Below are 21,318 nucleotides of genomic sequence, written 5' to 3' on the forward strand. Positions count from 1 at the left end.
TTTACTTTTAGAAAGTCTTGAAACACTAGTGATTTGGGTTTTTGTGCATTTCCTGTAGATAAAAAAAAAAAATCAAAACACAGGACGCAGTCGGGCAGAATAATCAGAACTAGTTTATGATTTCAAAGTGCTGAACAGAAAATCCAGTGAACCAAAGAGAAAGAAAAAATTTATCGAACAGGAAACTCAAACCAAAGAGGGACATTGAAAAAACAGTAACTTTTTTTCTTTTTTGTTTCTCTTCTTCAAAAAACAATGCACAACTCGTACCACAATATTTGAAAAAGCTAAAAACACTTCAAAATATTAGTTTTGGTATATATATATATATATATATATTTATATATATTTATATTTATATCTATATCATTTGATTTTTTTTTCATATTTCAAACTGCTGCCGTGAGTGTGAGTGGGTGGTGGAGGCCCGGGGGAGATCCCCGAAGAGCCGCAGTCTGAGACACAAACACAGGTCGAGCTGTTTTGACAGGCTATGGCAGCTCTTGACGGTTTATAACACACCATGCATATGATCCTGGCTTCTCTAAGCGTAACACACAAAGACAGTATGCAACCATGTCCTCCACGCTCTCACACGGCCTCCACAATAGAAACAAATAGAAAAAGAGCATGACTGCGGAATGTTTCACCCCCTGGACGTATAGCTATCTGTCGAGCACCCTCCTCTCCTCCGAGTCCACCCGGGGGAGCAGGCAGGGTGTGTGTCTGTGCTTCTAGCCCTTCTCAGGGTGTAAGTGCTTCAAAAGCCAATTTCTGTCCATGTTCATTCCTCCTAACTCCTACTATGATTTCAAAGTGAGTTAATAAAAAAAAACAAAAACATACTAGAGCAAGTTCAAGTCTGGGTGACTCAGTCATCAATCGTTAGTGCACAGTATCTCCTCTGCTGTCTAAAGCCAGATGGAGACTGTCTCTCTTTCTTTTAGCTACTGACAGTACAGGACAAGTCTTTGTATTAAAATAATTTAGAGTTTGAAATTAAACCGTTCCTTCTCCGCCTCCTCCTTTTCTGGTGAGATAGCACTTAAGAAATTGCACTTGGAATCAAGAGCTCAACTCAACAGCCTCTTCCACGTGTTTATGAAATACCTGTGTCCTGCTTTGTGATGTTTCTGCGTGTCTATGCTGACCTCTGACATTTCAGTACATTTCAGTATAAAAACACCCCCCTTCCTCCTCTCAACAGGAGAAACTACAGCGTGATGTGTTTCACCGGGACTTCTTCAGCTCTGAAAACATTTGAACACAAATCAAAGAAGTCCTCTTCCTGGACAAGTCAGGCCGAAACACAGATAAACAGTACTCATAAACCTTCTCTCTCTTTTTACTTTTATTTATTTATTTTTTTGTTGGATGAGCTGCTTCCCACCCAGACGGAGAGAGGACAGTAAAAAGTCATTTTTCCGTCGTCCATCTCAGCCTCGTCATCCTCCCCCACGTGAGAAAAAACAGGAGGATCGAATAAAAAGTGGTAAAGCGTTTGAGTAATTGTCTTTTACACTGGTGAAAAGTTGTCCGTTTGAGTGAAAGGCGTTCTTGATTGGTCGTCCTGTTTTGTGAAAAGCTCTGAGTGAGTCTCTCTCTGGATGTGTGCGTGCTCCTGCGGGGGAAAGGCCTGAACAGGACGTGACGTGGGGTCTTTTTCTTTTCTCTCTTTGTGGTCAGCCCCAGGCCATCAGTAGGGCAGAGTGTCCAGGAACCTGTCAATCAATGGAGGGGGCGGTACCAGGTCCTCCAGCTTCAGGTAGAAGATTCGTTGAAGGCCCTGGGTCCTCTGGGAGCGGAGCTCTGCTCTTAAACCCAGAATGCGACTCAGCGGGGGCGCCGCCTTCGACGAGGAGGAAGAAGGGCCGCAACCCAGGTGGTCTCTGAGACAACAAATCACTTTATTCTGCAGCTCCTCAACCCGCTTTGCGTCCTTCAGACCTGGGACTTGCTCTGTGGAAAGATAGACAGGGACGTTAGGGAAATTATTTCATTCGTGGAAAAAAGAAACACACACACACACACACACACACACACACACACACACACACACACACACACACACACACACACACACACACACACATGCATCAGAGCTCATTCAGCTGACAGAGCATTAGCTACATCTTCTTTTATATTGAATTCCACCTCATTAGCCCGTATGGCTAATGTTCTTAACAGGCCTTAACTTGTCTCTCTCACTACAGATCAATACACAGTCTAACCTAATAAGCCCCCTGTACACTGTCTACACACACACACATACACACCACATATATATATATATATAAACATTTGCACACACAGACACACAAATTGTCCCCGCAATTTAAGACATTGACAGAAACAAAAGTGCTCAACAATTAGCTGATTATTCGGCTCTGTGAGCAGCCAAATGAAATTAGAAGCACACACACACACGCACACTGCTGCCCATAGCAACTCCTGTGGCACCCGTACCCGGCTTAATGTGACACTAACTCATTCTGCAGAGAACAGGGTGTCCAGCCCCACACACACAAACACACACATGCAGGCGCACACACACAAGCCAGTCTGCAGGGAGGCTGTCACTAAGACCAGTCTCACTTTGAGGTATCCATTATCTGAAGCTTATTTATTGTTTGTTTATGTGACTCTTTTGTTTGTGCTGTGTTTGCTGCTGCAGAGTCACTCCAGCACCTCCTTTCATCGCTGCTTTCAGACCCTCTCGTGCTCTCTCGCTTCCCTCCCTCTCCCCTGCTCTCCCTTCTTTCTCTATGTGCGCGAGCTCCCGGGGAGGGATCGATGGCTGCCTTTCTGCACAGGCCACTCTGAAGCGGTCGATCGGCTGGTGGCTCTGGCGGCTCTGTCGTGGCGGTGCGCTGTGTGCTTTGCCAAGGTGGCAGAGCACCACTGAGAACAGCGCAGACGCCATTCCAGAGCTGTGCTCTGCAGTGGGCTGGTCGATCAGGCACAGAGTTAAGTGCTCCCCCAGAGAGTGAGGATGGGGTTGGAGGGCCTAGACGGAGGAAGAGAAGGCTGGGGCAGGGTGAGGTGAAGCTGAGCGTAGGGGGGAGGGGTGTTTTACCCACTTATATACAGTTCCTGACTCTGACGTGAAGGTGTAAAAATGAACACTTAATTGCACGGGCGTCCTCTGTCACCTTGGGATACGTTTATAATTGACTATTTCTAATGCATTTCTAATGTACTTAACTGACCACTAAATTCTTGTCTCTTCTGTTGTGTCTCCATTTTTCACACATGCACTCTGATTAGAGGGCCAGGTGTGAGGCAGGTGCAGCAGGTGCTCCTGGGTATCGGGTTCTTGTTTCAGGCAAAGATGTGTGAGAACAAGCATGCACATGTGTGTCTTTGGGCGTATGTGTGACGTTAGTGGATGTATCCACCTGATCACTGTCACATTGAATCACCCACAGGCAAAGCTCTGGACAAAGGAAAGGAGGTGTGTGGATTTGTATCCTTGTATTTATGCATGAGCAGCTTATATGATTGTGATTGTTTATGTAGAATTGAGAGGGGCAGTTAACTTTAAAAAACAGGCTGCTATTTTTGTCAATGTCAAATATAACGTATCTTTTTTATTTCATTTTCTCCCCATGTACTCCTTTTCCACCAACATGGAACTAGTTCCGTGCCGGTTCCTGCACTTCATTTTGAACCATTGAGCATTTCGACGAGAAATAAAATAGTAACCCAAAAAGTTGGTTCCCAGCTAAAGCCAAAAAATTTCAGGTTTTTCTTGACCTTAAGTCCAAACTGTGACCACATAAATGGGTGTTTAATATTCTACAGGATGAAAATAGTCTTGTTTTTAATAGAGACAGAGTGCAACGCATCATACCCCAGAAACCACGCCCACTGAGGGGTAAAACTTTTGGCGCCACACTATACAAACAAGGGCTGAAACATTAACAAAATGCCTGTAGCTAGCTAAAACATCATATATCAGCAACAACGGATTATTTTAGCACATAATGTCTCCCAGAGAGGAAAAGTAAAAGTAATAACCTCTATAGTTTGTCTGGTCAAATTAGCAAAAAAGTTGCTGCTCACGGTACACTAAGTGTTGGGTTCTAACAGTTTCCCATCATTCTCTTTGCTGATCTCTCACTTCTGTATCCACTTTTGTCCTCTTGAAAGTTCAGTTTTTCTGTTTGGCAGCTTATAAAAACTTAGTTCTGGGTTCTTTACATTGTTGGTAGTGCATCCCATTACACACATATAAGTATTTTTCCGTTGTTTGCTTGCAGTCGGTAAAGACACTGAGCCACCTTCACTCAAAATAAAGTCAATGGAGAGTGATGGATTGTTTTCCACCCCAAAGAGGATGGGACTTTTTTGCTTTTTTTGCTATGGTCTTCTACATGTTCTTATCATTAACAATTAATTCATGCTTGTTTTTTTTGTTTTGTTTTTTTTGGATAAAAACAAATATATGTGACAACAGAACAAAGGTTTTTGCATTTTGCAACGCCCTCCGTTGATGACACATCCTCGATCACAATGGTTCTGATCAAAACTGGTGGAAGCGTGGGCCGGTTCATTTCACAGCACCAAGGCTCCAAGAACCAGAGCTAATTTGGTGGAAAAGGGGTAAATGGTGATTTTGGGATTGAAAGTCTGATGTCATTGGCTTGTGTTTTTACCTGTGAGCAGTACGAGGGCGGCCAGGCAGGCGAAGGCAGAGGTGTCCAGGTTTAGGCTCTGGAGATGGGTGGAGAAGTCCCGGATGGAGTCCAGCCACTCTCCAAACCCACGAAGGCACTGGAACCTGTGCAGCACCAAGCCATTGCAGAACACGAGTTTATCCTCCGACAGCATCGACCTGAGACACAGAGGGGAGCAGCAGATAAAGTCTCTGGTAAGACGTCTCCTCCAACCAAACGCTGCATTCTCCCTCATGTATTGTAACTATGCCTTGTGATGCTGGGGCAAGGAAACAATTACAATAAAAAACAATGAGAAAACCTGGCAGTATGCACACTCACACACAAACGGGACACACATCAAACACAGGCATGCAGCTGATTAAGGTTGTGTTTTCCAAATTATAGCATTTTAAAACATTCCTGCGTTTCCTTCTGGCAGGGGAGGGCGAGGGGTTAGGGCAGAGGGCCGCGCTTTGTGTGTGTGTGTGTGTGTTTGTTGTGTTGTGTTGTGTGTTGCTGATAGGTAAACTGTTACGGCTTTTATGTGCCCGGGCTGTGGTGTGCACTGGAAACACAAAGCCCTAATGAGGAAATGAAAAGGCTTCTCAGATGTATTTAGCCGTCAGTTACTCACGACACACAACATCCCACTCCTTTAGCAGCGAGCAGACAGGGAGAAAGAACAAGCAGCGAATGAGGGAGGGCTATGACTAGTCTTTTATTAGTGCCTTAAAGAAAAGGGTGGCTTTCTTTAGAGAGCAAGAAAAAGTGTTGAGCTGGAAGATCTCAAGAAGATGGGACAAGGGCAGAGAGTATGTGCTGGGAAAACAGCTGATAGTGAGAAGAAAGAGAGAGAGAGGGGGAAAAGAGCAGAAACCTCAAATTACTCCCTGCACAAAAACTGGTTAAGCAGTTATGAGGACAGGACGAAATAATGTTTACATCCTTATCCTGACTGTAGTTTAAAAGAGGAGCTCCATGCACTCTGCAGAACACATGCACACAGATGCTCTCATGCATCAAAAGCTGTGTCAATCATACAGAGTCAAAATGCCTTTCTACCGTTATACGCACAAACACAATTGGTCAAAATGATCACCCGTCAGGTGGAGAGAGAGCAGGAAGAAACAAGAGTCAAGGGGGAAATTTAGCAGGGATGGATGCAATTGAGAGTGGCAGGACGCTCATCACCTGTTGCTAAGTAAGGACGCTGAATGTCTTGTTCACTCCTGAAACCTGCTTTCTGAATTTCAGATAACACTTTTTGTGCTAAGGGTCATCGTATTTTGAACTTAAATCTATCCTTAAATAGCTTCTGTGACTCACACAAACTATGGCAGTGGTACTCAACTTATGCGATTGGGTGCCGGGTAGCCTGCCAACCATTTTTTAATTAACAGTGAAAATAGATTGATTCACACTTGGATATTTTTTTTCTTCTTTGAATGTAAATAAGGTGCTAGAGTGCATAAAAAAGCATCAAAATAGAGCTTGTCTATTTTAAAAAAAAGGCCAGGAGAGGATCCCTGGACCACCCCGACAGACGTCCCAGCCAACCCTCCTCAGGCTCCCACTTGCTTAATCCAAAAGACTCACACATTTCGTCCCTTTGCCATTTCCCTCCTAAACTCTAAGAGGAAAATGTCGTTTCTCATTTATGGTTTAACTTGTTTTTTTTTTGGGGGGGGGGTAGCTTTAACTCATTGGGTTTTTTGCATCCTTTTATTAGACTGGGTATTTTTGTTGTGTATTAATGTTATAAATGTGTTTTTTTATCTTAGTGTTCTATCTGTCACCTATGGGGAACGTAAGTTGAGTATCCCTGCCGTCGAGTCTCAAAGTTATGGTGTTCTCAATTTTCCCTTTTCTTTGGTGCACTTATATTTACCAAATTTCAAACCTGGTATAGCCGTGATCGTACAAATGCCTGCATGTTTATTTTTTATGTAATATCTTAAAAGTATGTACAGTTTTTACACATTTCAGTCAAATTTAGCATTAAACAATGTGCATATTTGTAATTTCAAAAAAGGTTTTTGCGTTAGTGGAAACGTTTTTCCACTATGACACTATACATTTAAAATGATGAACTCACAGATAGAAGCAACAAGGTGGAATAGATTTAATCTTCTACAAACTAACGGTTGGAATTTGCCTCAAAAAACAAATAAACAAAAAAACTGTATAAAAAAACTTTTGAATACAATAAAAAATGAAGCCAGTTTACTATTGCATGTCCCAATTAAGTAAATGCCCCTCTGGTACACTGAGCCAGAGTTTCAAAATACAATTTGACCCATGTCTGATTGTAGCACATGAGCAAAACTGCACAGACAGGCTGGCAGACAAGCAGCCAGGCAGATGCACTCTCACTCACACTCACAATCACACACACTCACACAAACACACACACACACACACACACACAAACACACAGCTGGATGTCCGCCACACATTCCACTCACTCCTGACTACACTGTCACCACGGTAATCAACCAATAACCACAGAAACTGTTTGGTAACGGGCTGCTTGCAGCAATGCCGGCCCAGAAGAGCAGAGCAAATTTACTCTACGCACACTGAACACACACACACACTCACAAGCATACAGACATACGCTTGCGTTTGGGTCTGCAAGGCATCTGAGTTCAACACGGGGTCAATGCAGGGCTGCGTCAACAATGAGACGGGAGCGTGGACTGCATCCTTTGCTCTCACGGAAGACAGACAAAGTAAGACAGTGCCGCGTTTGTGTGCGTCTTCCTCTGTGCCGTGGGAGTTTGGATGCTGAGAAGATGAGCTCTGTTTCTCTCTCTCTCTCTGTGTGTGTGTGTGTGTGTGTGTGTGTGTTTGTGTGTTTGTTCGATAGAGGTCCCTATGAGTCCACCGTTTAGCGTGAGTCAGAGTCCCAGCCTGATCCCCCCCCTGCTGGGACTGTGATGCCACCACCCATCCTCTACCCACCCTGCACCTGGACCTACACTGGGAGGAGGAGAGAAAGTTCGACATCATCAGTGTGCGTGAGTGTGTGTGAGTAAGTGTGCTTGTGTGTGACTGTGTTGGTTTTCTGCCCTGGACGACAGCACAGACAAAAGGATGAGCTTGTAGCCCGGCCCTCGTCCACCCCGTAAATTTAACCAGCCACATGCCTTACAAGAGCACACCAGTAACCCCGGGCAATTCTGAGGCAAAGACGGGCGAAGGCAGTCACAATGGCACCACAGGTATCCACGAGCGAGACGCACACGCACACGCACACGCACACACACACACACACACACACACACACACACACACTCACACACACACACACACACCAGCAGAGGCACAGCGCAAATTAAGTCAGTTCCCTTTTTTTTTTTTAAATCAGTCAACTGAATTGAATATGTATTTCCTTCCATATAACAGCCCTTTTCAGTTCCTCAGCTGACTAGCTTTTAGATTGAATTGATCCTGTCAATTCACAGTTCACAATGTTAGCACAGTTTTAGCCCGCAGAACACACACAGAGCTCTCTGTGCGTCAGATATCAGACGAGTGGAGCGGAACTCTGTGGGTGTAGCTGCTGTCATAGCTACAGACTCCATTCATAATTTGGTTCATATGGCGATTACTCAGCTCCACTCCTCCTACTCTGGAGATACACCGACACAGCAGCATGCAGCTCTGCCAGCACAGTTACACACTGTACTGTAACGGTAAAGATTTCAACTGCCTTTTGTTCCACTGCCAGAGGAAGTAAAGTTTCTGATAAAGTTGTAGGCGTGTTTTTGAAATCTTGTGGGAGAAGTTTTAGATGCATGGATGTGCAGGAGTTTAGAAAGTGGAATTAAATGTGCATAACCGTGTGTTTGTTCTCGTACCTGTGAGCCAGTCGCAGGACAAACAGCTCCAAGAAGGCAGAGTCTATGAGCAGGTTCTGATCTTCGCGCTGGAGCTCGGAGAATCCTGGCAACCGGTCGGCCCAGCACCGCGTGGTCTCCATCGAGATGGTGAGCAGCCTGTAGAAGAGCTGGATGTGCTCAGCGTCTGAAGAGGAGGAGGGAGTTTCGGCAGCGCTGAACTGTGGAGAGAGACAGAGAGACATGAACAAATTCCTAAAAAAGCCACATTTCTCACTGAACACATACATTTCTCTAACTTAAAGGGATAGCTCAGGTCTTTTTAAGTGGGCTTGTACAAGGTACTATACCATGAGGTCCGTATTTTCCAAACAGTAGACATCAGTAAGCGTGCCCCCAGTTTGGAGAAGCAGGCTGGAGTCTGACATGATCTGCCGTGGACGGGTTAGCAACAAAACATGTTTTAGCCACCAAAATAAAAAGTCCCACCTAGAGAAATCAATACCGGTTTCAGTGTATTTTCTATATTTAGAATATTTTCACTGCTTTACCTTAATGTCAGATAGTGGTTTCCAGTGGGAAAATTAAGTCGTTATATCACTCTCTTCAAAGCCAAACTCCATTGAGCAATTTAACATTTCTTAACACTGGAGCTGCTAGTCTACCACTGTCTCGATCAGTCAGTTAGTTTGTGTCATTGTGCGACTTTGGTTTTTAAAAAAGCTAGTTCGGATTCATCAATGTGACACAATAACACAAACTGAGTAACTAGTCGAAGCAATGGTAGACCAGCAGCTCGTGTTCAGCGAGCTAAAATGACTATTGTTCTCAATGGGGACTGGTAGCTTTGACAAGAGCATAGATGAGGAACTGAAGCTGTTAACGTCTTTCCTGTCAGAACGGGCTATCTTACAGGCAGGTACAGCGGTGAAAATGTTCTAAATATAGCATATACTTAAACCTATATTGATTTTTTTTTCTTTTGGAGGCTAAAATACATTTAGTTGCAGACCTGCAACCATGGCAGTACGTTGCTTAGATTCTGTGTTGGACTCCAGCCCGCTTCTTCAAACTCGGGGTGTGTCTACTAAAATCTATTGTCTAAAATACACTGACAATGGATAAGTATCCCCATACAACCCCACTTCAAAAAATCTGATCTATCCCTCTAAATGGAGAAAAAGTGTTGTGCGTGGTACCTGACTGTAGTTGAGGTCACGGGGTGTGCAGTGGGAAAAAGCCCTTAGCAAAGCAGAGAGCAAGCTGAGGGGTGGAGAAGGAGGAGATGCTTCTGTCTGCAGGGGACTCTTTGGTTTGGAAGGCAGACGGCCTCGGCGCCCCTTCAAGCTATCAGTACGTACCACTGTGAAGCAGAGAAAGAGCACACGACAAGAAGATTAAATCAGGTCGTATTTACGCAGCATGCAAAAAGAACGTATTTTCTCTAACTGACACCCTTGTTATCAGTATTTCATAGCAGTGAAGTTATGACTGAAGCTTTTTTCCACAGGAACTCTCCAACAATCCCTACAGAGGAGGCGAGCAGCCAGCAGATGGCAGTGGAGCTGTTCTGCTGCCTGCACACGTGTTAACGGGATACAGAAGTATGTGCGGCTTTGTTTGCATGTACATGAGACAGGTGAGAAACCTCAGGGAAATGAGGGCAGTGTTTCACTGCCACACATCAGCAAAACATCTCTGCAATGCAGCAACAGTCAGCTATATCAGACATGATGACACAGATGGTGAGAAAGTGTGAGAGCAGGATGTTTACCTTTGTGTCTCTTTTAAAAAATCATCCACAGTTTAAGAGGTGCTAATTGATGTAATGTGATTTCTACTCGCTATCAGAGAGAGGACACTGCTCCGTGGATGCGTGTGATGCAGCTGCAGCCCAGGTCATTACCGGCCCATTAAACCCTGATTGCAGAGGCAAACTTCATCATCAAAGATTGGAGGTCAGATTTGCACTACACTGTCAAATCTGTCAAGTTAATTTCACTTTTTAAAAATCTAATAAACCAATTGCCTCAAAAAATGTAAGTAAATAAAACTATTAATCTTAACAGATGTTTATAATTGTTCACTTTATACTTACTTAATTTTGTGAAGTTGAGGCCACTTAAACATGACAAGTTTAATTAAATCAGTCTCTCTAAGTTTTCACAACTTGAGTAAACCAAGTTTACTGTGCTATGTATCTGTATTTTGCTGGATGCATACTAGACAATTACGATGTTAAGAAAACAAAACTTGCGGATCTCCTATTTTCATCACTGGCAAAATCCTCTGAAATGATATAGTGAAGAAAGGCTAACTTGAGCAATTTAATGTTGAAAAGGTGTTTAATTAAAGTTCTGTTTGTCTGTATACGTTAAGATTTTGGTTATTCAAGGTTGAAAAGTGAAAGGTTTAGCTTAGATGTCTAGTCTTAGCCTGGATGAAAGAGAAAACAGAATCTGTGTATATGACAAAAAAATTAACATACATATTGTTTATGTAGGGGTATACCATACTTGTATTAATTATTTACAGGTTTTATGTATTTTTTCTTTATTGAATGATTGTTTTAAAATATGGTCTTAAATTGGACTATATGGAGCTGACAAATCTTGGTCTCTAACAGGGCTAAAATTCGGAGAGGATGCTTAAATAATGTCTATTGCTTAGTGGGTAGTTTACTGAAGTTGGCGACACACAGAGAATAAGGTAATTTCACTTGTCATTTTCACGTTGCAACAACTTAACAATGCAAATACGGCTAAATTTAGATTAACATAAGTAAACATAAATTAAGTAAACATAAATTAAGATTTGTACTCATATTTCCTGTACTTTTGTAAGGCAAGATCCAAAGTATCCAAGATTATTGTAAGTAAGATCAATTTGTCAGATTTCAGTTTAACCTGATGTGTATGCTGTATCAGGTGTGTAGTCCCTTCATTTCTCTTACCTTCCTTCACCATACCGACACTCAGACACTTCTGAAAGCGGCAGTACTGGCAGCGGTTGCGTCTCCTCTTGTCCACAGGACAGTTCTTACTGGCCAGACACACATACTTGGCGTTTTTCTGCACGGTGCGCTGCGGAGAGAAGGAACAGGCATACCGATAATCAGCCTCCAAACACAATCAGCCACCTAATATTTGATTTGTTTAATTCAATTTCTGTTTTTCCCCCTCCCTTCCCCATCAAAGAATGAAAGCAGAAGCTCGCAGGTCAGATTTTAATTACGCGCTGAAAGGCGGCGTTGACATCAGTATAATTAGATAAAATTAATTTTCCAACAAGCCTCGCCTGCAGGAGGGACAATTTTATTAGCGCCGGAGCTGACAATGGGGACCGAGCGCGAAGCGTGCCGAGGCGGGTCCCGCGAGACAGAAGGGGACAGCGGCCGTAAGAGCTGCGTGATCAGATTGTTTGTGAAGCTCGCGGGTCAGCTCGTGGCACCTCCGGGGCCCTCGCGCATCGCGCCTCACTCAATGGGCCCCGCGGGAGCTGTTTTCTCCTCGGCTGGCTCGCGCGATTATTACTGACCTTATTAAAATGAAATCAGAAACGGGCCACGTGGGGGCCGGGTGCACTCGTGGAAGGAAGACGCAGACATGGTAGTGAATGCCCGTCCGCTTCCGTGCGCGCGTGCACCAATGGGCCAATCCCGTGCGTTTGGGCAAAAGCTGCTCTCAGAGTGGCGTAAGTGCTGCAGTGACTCAATGAAAACGTCCCTGAGCGGAATTAGAGGTATTTTGGCTCTGCATTTATTACAGTGCGGTGCGACAATGCAGGAAAAGCCTATTTAAAGTAAGCAGTTATGTCATTAATCTTAAGATAAACAAACCACAGTGGTATACTACTGTCAGTGCTTGTGTATGAGGCCTATTGGGGCATGCTGCCAATCTCTACAGCCGTCTTTGGATTTAAATTCTCGGGCAAGCCTTTGCCCGGGGTGCAAATCTGTTACAACCAAACCATTACATTTGCAAAAAAGGTTACAATTACAGCATAATAACTGTCATTTGCAAAATGTTTAGGTTTATTCTACTGTCAAGCTGTGTCTTTAGCAGGGGCATCGTAGTGGGGGAAAAGTGAGACTGATTACTCGGGGCCCTAATGGAAGGGAATGGAATGAAAGTCTGGGGTTTTTGCAGTTTTTAATTTAAGAAATAAGTACTATCACTATATTAAAACAGACTAAATACAACTGTTAAAAATACTTAAATTTGAATTTAAAAAATGGAAGCTCTCTGATGCCTCTCTCACCCCTTTAAGGTGTGAAAGGGTTTAGTCCACCCCACACAGCTAGAGCCAAGTGAGTGACTGCTTATGACGCTGGAGCACCAACGTACATGCCCCCTCCACCCCCAAAATTGGCATTCCGAAAAAGAAAACAAAGAGAGACAGGGAAAGAATTGCTTATACTGCTGGAGCACCAATGGCCACTGTCATGTTTTCCCCCCACAAAAGGGAAATCAGACTTCCCAAAAATAATAAATACAGAAAAGACCCACAAAAAGGAGGGAGAAAGAAAGTGAAATGACTGTGTAAAAAACAAACAAACAAAAGAAACAAAACAAAAGGTGCATGCCAGAGACATGGATCAAGAGAGGAAGGGGGCCCGCAGAGACTACTTATGCATAGGGCCGAAAATTTGGTGCTACGCCCCTGGACTCAAGTAGTCCACTCAGACGAGACAGCATCAGAATAAACTGTAAATTTTAACAAACACGGAAAGTGTCGCAGCTTCTCCTCTTCTTTAACGCCTCTAAAACACATCAAAACAAATAAATCCAATTAGGAACCCCTCGCGCCACACATGCCCGTGCCCCCGGGAGACCAATAACACACCAATTATTCCATATGCTCCGGCGCGAGCGCGGAACTGGCGCGTAATGGGCGCTAGTGCCGGATGAGAGCCGTTGCCATGGCACCGCAGATCGCTCTGAATGTCTCCCTCTCATCCTTTCAATGGTCAGTGACCCGTGCGCGCGGGGATAAGTTAGTTATGGTCATTAATGTGGTTGAGGGAAAATAGAATCCGTTTACTGAACATAAAGCTGCATGAGAGACTGGATGACGCACAGAGCCTCAACATTTGTTTACATCTTTACAGCCAAAGTTTAGAGACATTTTCAGTTGCTGTGATTGTTTTTTTGTCCAAAACCCTTTGCAGTAAGTGTGTTTTTACAGCACATTGTGGGTTCAGGTGAAAGTGGTGTAAGCTGAGTTGACCCCGGTGTTTGATTCTTCCCCTCAGTGACCTCAGGGCCTAATTTAAGAGATAGCTGCGTCCAATAAAAGTATGCAGTTTGAAATGATCAATTAAGATTCTGATAAATTAAGCTCTGTCTCCTGTCTCTCTCCACTGCTGTGTGTGTGTGTGTGTGTGTGTGTGTGTGTGTGTGTGTGTGTGTGTGTGTCGGAGCTCTTGTGACTTTGCTTTCTAATAAGCAGCGTGGAGCAGGACTGGCGTCTCAGCTGAGACACTACATATCAGAGCTAATACTCTGTAACTCAGTAGTCTCTGATAGTCAGATCAAATTATCTCAACATGGTTAGCAAATCCTGCTTGTGCTTTGTACATTGCATACCTCTTTAGGCCAGCCTGTAAGTGTGTGTAGGTGCATGGACTTTGTTTCAGTTTAATTCATCTCATCTGTTTTGTATTTTACCTCAATGTTGTTGGCTGAATTTCACCATAAAGACAAAACAAGGGTCAAAACTGGTCAGTGCTTTAAGTGTTTTCATGCAAGTAGCCATGTTTTAAATGAAGACTCGTTAACTTAATTCAAGTTCATTTGTTCCTTCTCCATGCACGAGTGCCTTTAGCTTTTTGAAATATTATTATTTTTTTGCCTATATTTGACAGATCAAATTCAGAATGAAAGAGAGAGGATGACATGCAGCTTTTGGAGTCGAACCTGTGGGCACTTTGACCTAGCCATTGTACATGGAGCATCCACGCTTCCAGGTGAGCTACTTATTTTGTGTTTTCCTCCCATGTGCCGATCCTTTTGTCAAAGAGCACCTGCATTTTTTCCTGAGTTTCGTATGATAAAGACAGTCCTTGAGCACACCACTATCTCATTCTCACAAAAAAAATTACGTTTAAAATTTGTTCCGCATTGGAAACTGAAATTTTCAGGTGTCAGTGCTGTTTGTATTAGAAAGGACTTCATTCAAGTGAAAAAACATGTGGTTAAACATTGACAGTCAGAGTTGAGGAATATGCACCGAGAGCACATTCACAAATGCACACACACACACACACACACACACACACACACACACACACACACGTTCACATGCTGTGGGTGTTGTGGGCGCTGGATGGAGGCATGCAGAGGCAGATTCTTGACATGTAACATGTGCTAATAGCCTTGGCTTAAATTAAAAGCCTTTAGGGACTTTGTTCCCCCTTCCTCCTCCCTCTGCCTCCTCTATCCCTCCTCTCGTCGGCTTCCTAACCAGAGGCAGTCTCTCTTTCTCTCTCTCTCTCTCTCTCTCTCTCTTTCTCTCCATAGAGGAAGTGAAAGGGTAGTTTGGAGTGAAAAAAAATCTGTGTGAGCTAATTTTATTGTTTTCTTTATGGTAAATCTTGACTTTTATGACTTCATTCAAAGTGTGAAGCCATGCAACTTCATACAGATATGTTTGTCTCTGTGCATGTGGATGGGTGTTGCATCTCCTGAATGAATGACGTGTCATACTGTCTATGCATCTAAGTGAAGTGATGTGCATATTATCGCCCTGATTTTCAGTTTTCTTTCACCACCAACATTTTTTATGACTTGCATGCAAACAGAAATTGTGTGCAATGAGCCGCCTGTTTAATTTTGAGCGATAAAAGCACAGCTTAAGTAACTTAGGACAGTGAGTGCATTAAAAACAGACCACATTTTTTCTAGCATTATGTTTATATTATCCTAACAGCTGAGTTTTTAATTTTAGAAACTCTGAACAGATTTGTTAAACTAATGGAAACCAGTGAATGGACCACATTATTCTACTGAAAATAATAAACACAGGAAAAAAATAAACAACTATTTGTTTGAGCTAAAATTAATTCACAGTGAAAATGTGCCACAAATTGCACTAATGAAATAACAACAATTTACAGCAAGCCTCCGCTATGGTTTAATGTGTAATAACTATTCAGGGATAATTAAATATAATCAGGAAAATATTTTTAGGGGACAATAAAACCATCAGGATAATGGAGGTAATGTGCCTGATAATATGAATGTGAAAAAGAGCAGGTGTGTTTCTGTTGCTGCATCCTGGGTGTAACAGAGTGAAAAACATGTACATGCTACTGTATGAATATGTGGTTGAGCACATATGTTGTGTGTGCATGACTGGCTGCATCTGCATGTGTGTGTAAAGGAAACATAGTGAGGTTTGACAGGTTGTGTGGCTGCTGAGCGCTGCAGCGAGCAGACAGCCCCCGCGGCCTGCTGCCACCAGACGCTGCTTTCATTAATTACTAAATAAAAACAAATTGTGAAACTAATTGAAAAGAAGGATAATTCATTTCCACCTACCAGAGGCATTATTCAATTACCTCTGCGTTTGCACCCTCCTTCTCACTGTCTCTTAATTTCACTCTCTTGTCTCATGCAGCCAATGGAATGCTTAACAAGTGTGCCGGAAAATGTTATAATTCAAAAAACTGTGCAAAGAGATGACTGCGGTGTCACTGAGTGCGCTGATATTTGAATGAGGTTTTGGATGCACATGTAGGAGAAGTTTATGACTTGCACAAAGAAAATGAGAAATCTGTCTGACTAAAAACTGTCTTTTGGTGATGTGTGTGTGTAAGCACATGCGCGGTATCATGGGATGTGGGACAGTGTTAGATTGAATCATTTGACGGGTCAAATCTCAACCTGACTCATATCGTCCCCAGTACTATGTCAGTGAATTGTGGTCAATTTCGTGGCCACTGATTCACTGCTAACAAGCTGAAAGGAAACTTTGATTTCAAGGAGGATTCCTTTTTCCACTGGTCTCTCACCGCACTGTATTTCTGAGCTGCTGACTGCAAGCGTGAAGGGCATTTTTCCTCTGTTTGCCTGAGAGAAAGTGTTTTTATCATTCTGTGTTCTCATGTAACACAAGCAATCACACACGCACAAGTTGCCAACTTGGTTGCCGGGAGAGACGACCCCTGTGGGTGTGTTGTGCTTTCATGATGACTCTAAAGGCGATTTAGAGCGCGCAGAGACGGGTGCAGAGTGGGAGCAAGCCGAATGCAAGAGAATTGTTTCAAAATAAAATTTATCAGTCAGTTTGCAGCTACTTTGCAGATACTCGGTGATATTTAAAGGTGGGATGTCGTTATGAATGTGAGCGTTTGCATCCGGTCGTGAGTTTGTTGGTGGAACTGAAGGCACAGAGGACATGAACAAGAGGAGTGGGTGTTTTAAAACAGTGGTTCACAACTGGTGGATCGCAGGTCCTTTCTGAATGGACCTCAAGTGTCTCCTAAACCTATCAAGTTTGTAAAAAAAAAAGAAGAAAACACTTGTTTTGAAGTACAGCGGATTTCTGGCACAGAGCTTTTATTTTGAAGTGCTGTTTCTGTTTATTCTTGCAATGCATTTTATTTCTTTGCATTTTAAGCAGATATGTTGACATTTTTTAAAAATAATATTAAATGTAGTAATTTATCTAATGTATGGACCTTAAACTAATGACGAAGGAGAAATCTGGATCCCATGGCTGGACCAGTTGGGAACCACTGCTTTAAAATATGTGTAAAAATAATCCCAAAAATTGAGAAGATAGCACATTTCAAGAATGAGCCAAATAAATAAGTGAAATTTGAGTATGTTGTCCTCCATCACTTGAAGACTTGATTTGTTCCACCTTTTCAATTTTTTAGAATAAGCTAACTGGATTTTGGGTTTAGCACTCCACTCTTTTTCTAAACATTTGTAGGAATATAAAAGAAAGAAGGTAGAAGTCTTATCAGGAACCACTGATATTTAAACATAGAGGAAGAGCTGCACTGTTGCAGCTTTAAGCTTTCTTGATGTTTTTAAAGTAAAACTAAAAGCTTGAAACTCTTTTTACAACAGTTTGTAGCTTTAAAGGATATTTACCTTGAAGAAGCCCTTGCAGCCCTCACAAGTGCGTACGCCGTAATGCTGGCAGGCCGCGTTGTCCCCACACACTGCGCAGGTGCCCTCTCCTTGGGGGCCGCGTGGCGGAGGCGATGGCAGGCTTTCTCCTAGCAGGGGGCCACAGGGCCCAAGAGCCAGGGAGCGGAAGGCGAGGCTGCTGCCCCCGGCCCCGCGGTGCAGCTGGTACATGGGCTGCTCCAGAGGTGGACCGTGAGGATGGGAGATGGAGGACGAGGAGGACGAGGACGAGGAGGAGGTGCGGACCAGTCCTCCACCCAGACTCTCGTAACCACCCACACTGCCGCCACTGTGGGGCGGCGAATGCTGGTAGAAGTGTGGAAAGCGGGGTGACTTGAGGGCGCCCGTCTCCAGGCTGGAGCCCAGAGAGTGGGGGTGTGACGGAGGGGCCAGGGGATGCTCCTCCCACAGGAAGGAGGTGCCCGGCTGGGGCGGCAGGGACGGGGTTGTAGGAGTAGAGGGGGGAGATTGTTTAAAGTACATGGTGGAGGAGGACATGGCCTCCAGTGGCGGAGCGGTCGGGTAGCTCTCCTCCTCCTTCTTGATGGGCCTGTGTGTGGGCATCTGGTAGAGGCAGGAGGACTTGGGCTCGTAGCTCCCCTCCACAAAGACGTTGAAGCTTGGCAGGGAGGTGGTGGCGGCTGCAGAGATCTCACCACCGCCCAGGTCCAGCTTGGTGTAGTCAGGGGTCATGAGGTCAGAGCTGTAGCTGTCGCCCTGGTAACTAAAGGACTGGCCAGAGTAGGTTGAGCCTGGAGGGGCGGGCCCGTACTGAGCCTGCACACAGGGCATGTCTGCCAGGGAGACAGAGCACATGGAGGTTAGAGCTGCGTGGCACATCAGACCATAAAAAAAAAATCATTCAAAAAGCATTTAATGGTGTTAGTAGAGTCCAGCTTAACGGCAACAATCATCAGTCAGGGAGGAAATAACATATCCAATGATTTAAACAGGAAAGCAGGATTTTAAGGCGATTGCCCACAGAAGCACAACCCTTCAGTAAATCTACAGGATGAATGCAGACTCTGCTGGAGGCACATGCACACAAGGGTGGCGCTAAACAGGGTCAACAATCAAACAGTGCATGACTAAACATTTCTGCACAGCTCTATTGGAACAGGCAGTTTTTTCAGCTCTAGAGGTGTCAGAGATTTTGCAATGTTAAAAAAGTTTCCTAAATGCACCTTTCAAGGAAAATCTTTCCATTTACTGCCATTTACTCAATTTCCTGCTTTAACACTTCTTGCACTTCACCGAGCAGGTAGAAACACTGGCACGCACACACACACACACACACACACACACACACACACACACACACACAAAAAACACCACACACTGCAGATTCTCGTGCAGTTAGTTCAGTTAGAGAAGCTGCAGTTCATCAGGGCGCAAATCGGAGGCAAAGCAACCAAAGCAAAGATCCAAACCGCTCTGAAATGCTGAAGTATCTGTGGCCTGTCTGTGTGTGTGTGTGTGTGTGTGTGTGTGTGTGTGTGTGTGTGTGTGTGTGTGTGGGTGAGTGTATTCTGGTTAGTCAGATGGCAAAGCAGATGAGATAACATTAAATAATAATGGAACCCCATGGTGGTGTTGGATGCTTGCTGCACAACCTACACACACACACACACAAAAATATTTCCTCTAACTGCTGCAGACGCCAGTCGGTATGTCTTGCCTTTTTTCCCCTTGATTTAATTCTGCCACAGTCACAGCAGCAGGCCACCACCTCATCATCTGTGTGGACGAAACGCTCCTGTCTTATCAAACCCCTTTTACGTAATACACCTGCGTTTACGTGCGTGCGTGCCTCCGAGCATGCACTTGTGTACGTGTGCGTGATGAGTGTGTGCGGGCTAATCAGTCATGAGTGTCAGCGCAGCCAGGGTTTTGTGGTGTTTGCTCGTCGCTCCCGAGCAGGGGAACTGTCAACACAGCGCTGCTCCCATTGACGCCCAGCATGCGCGCGCTCTGCCGTAATCGCCTCCGTTCCCCGCGCGTCATGTTTGTCTAGTCAAATACGGGACCTATCGGGACCTGCTGTTGTTGAAGCCCTCGCAAATACCTGCATCCACATGGACGCACTCAGCCGCCGTCAGGGACTATTTCCTGTTGTGTGACTTAACAAAAAAAGGGGCTCAAATCAATTTTTCTGCAAAATAAAAGTAATGTAACCTAACAAACAGCCCATTCTCTGTTTTTATAATAACTGATATTAACAGGCTAATAATAATAATAATAATAATAATATTAATGCATTTTGAAAATAGCCTACAACTTTTAGTTTGCGGTCACATACGCCTGATGTCACTCATGGCGGAAGCAGACTGAGTGACACATTAATTTTAGCTGCTGGAACACAATTAAATTATACCTGAGGGGCAACATGGCTGCAGGGGCTTGAAAACAAAAGGATGACTCAAAGCGTTAATTAGAAAAATAAAATAAAAATGAGGGACACTCATCTGCTTAACTTTTTAATTTATTTATTATTTTCTTTATTTATTGTTTTATTTGTTTAATAATTCTGTTGGTCTTCTATCAAGTGTATTTGTTATTTAAAAAATAGACAAAAAGTAAAAAGAGAGCTGACCTTTCAGACTTGACCTTATGTTATAAATAATAAAGAAAAATCCTACATTTAATTTAAAAAGAACCTAAAACAACAATATTCTTTACAAACATTAAAGTTTAACTATAAATTATTTCCTAAAAAATCACTGTTAACAGACTCGGCATGTGCAAACCCACAGTGAGTCCCAATGAGAGTATTAAGCTGCAAGTTTTTTTTTTTTTTTAAATTGAGGATATGAGTCAAGCTTAGGCCTACGTGTCCTTGACGTCATCATGTTTTTTTCTTCTTCTACTAGTGACCAGCTCTTCAACCCACGTGGAAAAACACACATGGAGCATTATGGGCGTCATGGGGCCTTTCTGGGCTATACCTAAAGTACTTTTGCAACTGATTAGATGCACCACAGGAAGAAGAGAGGTAAAGAAAAAAAATTAAAGCATGAGCAGAGGAGAGCACAGTGGTGAAGTTTGTGGCTCTCTGTGTTGTGTCAGTAGGTCAAGCCTCAGATCAGACATAAGTGTTAAGAGTGTGGGTGCGTGTGTGTGTATACACCTGACATATACTACAGTATTTAATTAGCAGCTATATGAACATATATACTTTAAGTACAATAGGTTTTCAGATGATTTGCTTGAGAAGAGATGAAAGACAAAAAGAGAGAGGCTGAGAAATTTAGCAAAACAAACACTCAACTTGGCAGCTGACAGTCACTTCAAACAGTATGGGCTGTGATGTTTGTCAGTGTGTGTGTCATGTGAGGAAAGACACTTTTAAAGAGTTGTTATCATACACACATGAAGGCACACACACAAATTTTTTCATCACTAATGATGTTCAAGATGTCAACACCAACCTGTATACGCTCATTCTGCCAATAACATGCACCCTCATCCCAAGAGGAACCTGTAAAACCACTTGTGTCTGCAAACGCCTCATCCTCTTTGGTGCTTTACTTCGCTCACAAACCCATGCTCACAAGCGTGCACCCTCTCACACACTCAAATTGTAACCGTGGAGCGTCTTAGTTTTTGTGCCACTGAAGCAAACCTGCAGGAAACCTTCTAAACTCCAACACCACCATCAGATTGCCTTTATTA

The 21,318-nt window shown here is 43.6% G+C and overlaps 1 protein-coding gene and 1 long non-coding RNA gene across 3 annotated transcripts in view; one reads left to right on the plus strand and one right to left on the minus strand.

Annotated features, from left to right (window-relative positions):
* Positions 1 to 90: 90 nt before the first annotated feature.
* nr4a3 (nuclear receptor subfamily 4, group A, member 3) overlaps positions 91 to 21,318 on the minus strand; it is a 25,637-nt gene continuing 4,409 nt past the window's right edge. For both annotated transcript variants that reach the window (XM_088084544.1, XM_088084543.1), the window contains 6 exons: positions 17,608 to 18,440; positions 11,457 to 11,586; positions 9,703 to 9,866; positions 8,525 to 8,724; positions 4,659 to 4,837; positions 91 to 1,959 (listed from right to left, as the gene is read on the minus strand). In XM_088084544.1, coding sequence (XP_087940670.1) covers positions 1,697 to 1,959; positions 4,659 to 4,837; positions 8,525 to 8,724; positions 9,703 to 9,866; positions 11,457 to 11,586; positions 17,608 to 18,440 — 1,769 coding nt within the window. In that variant the 3' untranslated portion in view covers positions 91 to 1,696. The remainder of the gene's footprint in view (positions 1,960 to 4,658; positions 4,838 to 8,524; positions 8,725 to 9,702; positions 9,867 to 11,456; positions 11,587 to 17,607; positions 18,441 to 21,318) is intronic.
* Positions 9,879 to 21,318, plus strand: part of LOC148188299 (uncharacterized) — a 15,468-nt gene continuing 4,028 nt past the window's right edge. The window contains exons 1-2 of the long non-coding RNA XR_015777966.1: positions 9,879 to 10,461; positions 14,370 to 14,471. This is a non-coding gene — a long non-coding RNA (uncharacterized LOC148188299). The remainder of the gene's footprint in view (positions 10,462 to 14,369; positions 14,472 to 21,318) is intronic.

The sequence above is a fragment of the Plectropomus leopardus genome, chromosome 11 (assembly GCF_026936395.1).
Source record: "Plectropomus leopardus strain MGB_pleo_1.0 chromosome 11, ASM2693639v1, whole genome shotgun sequence".
Taxonomy (NCBI): Eukaryota; Metazoa; Chordata; class Actinopteri; order Perciformes; family Serranidae; genus Plectropomus; species Plectropomus leopardus.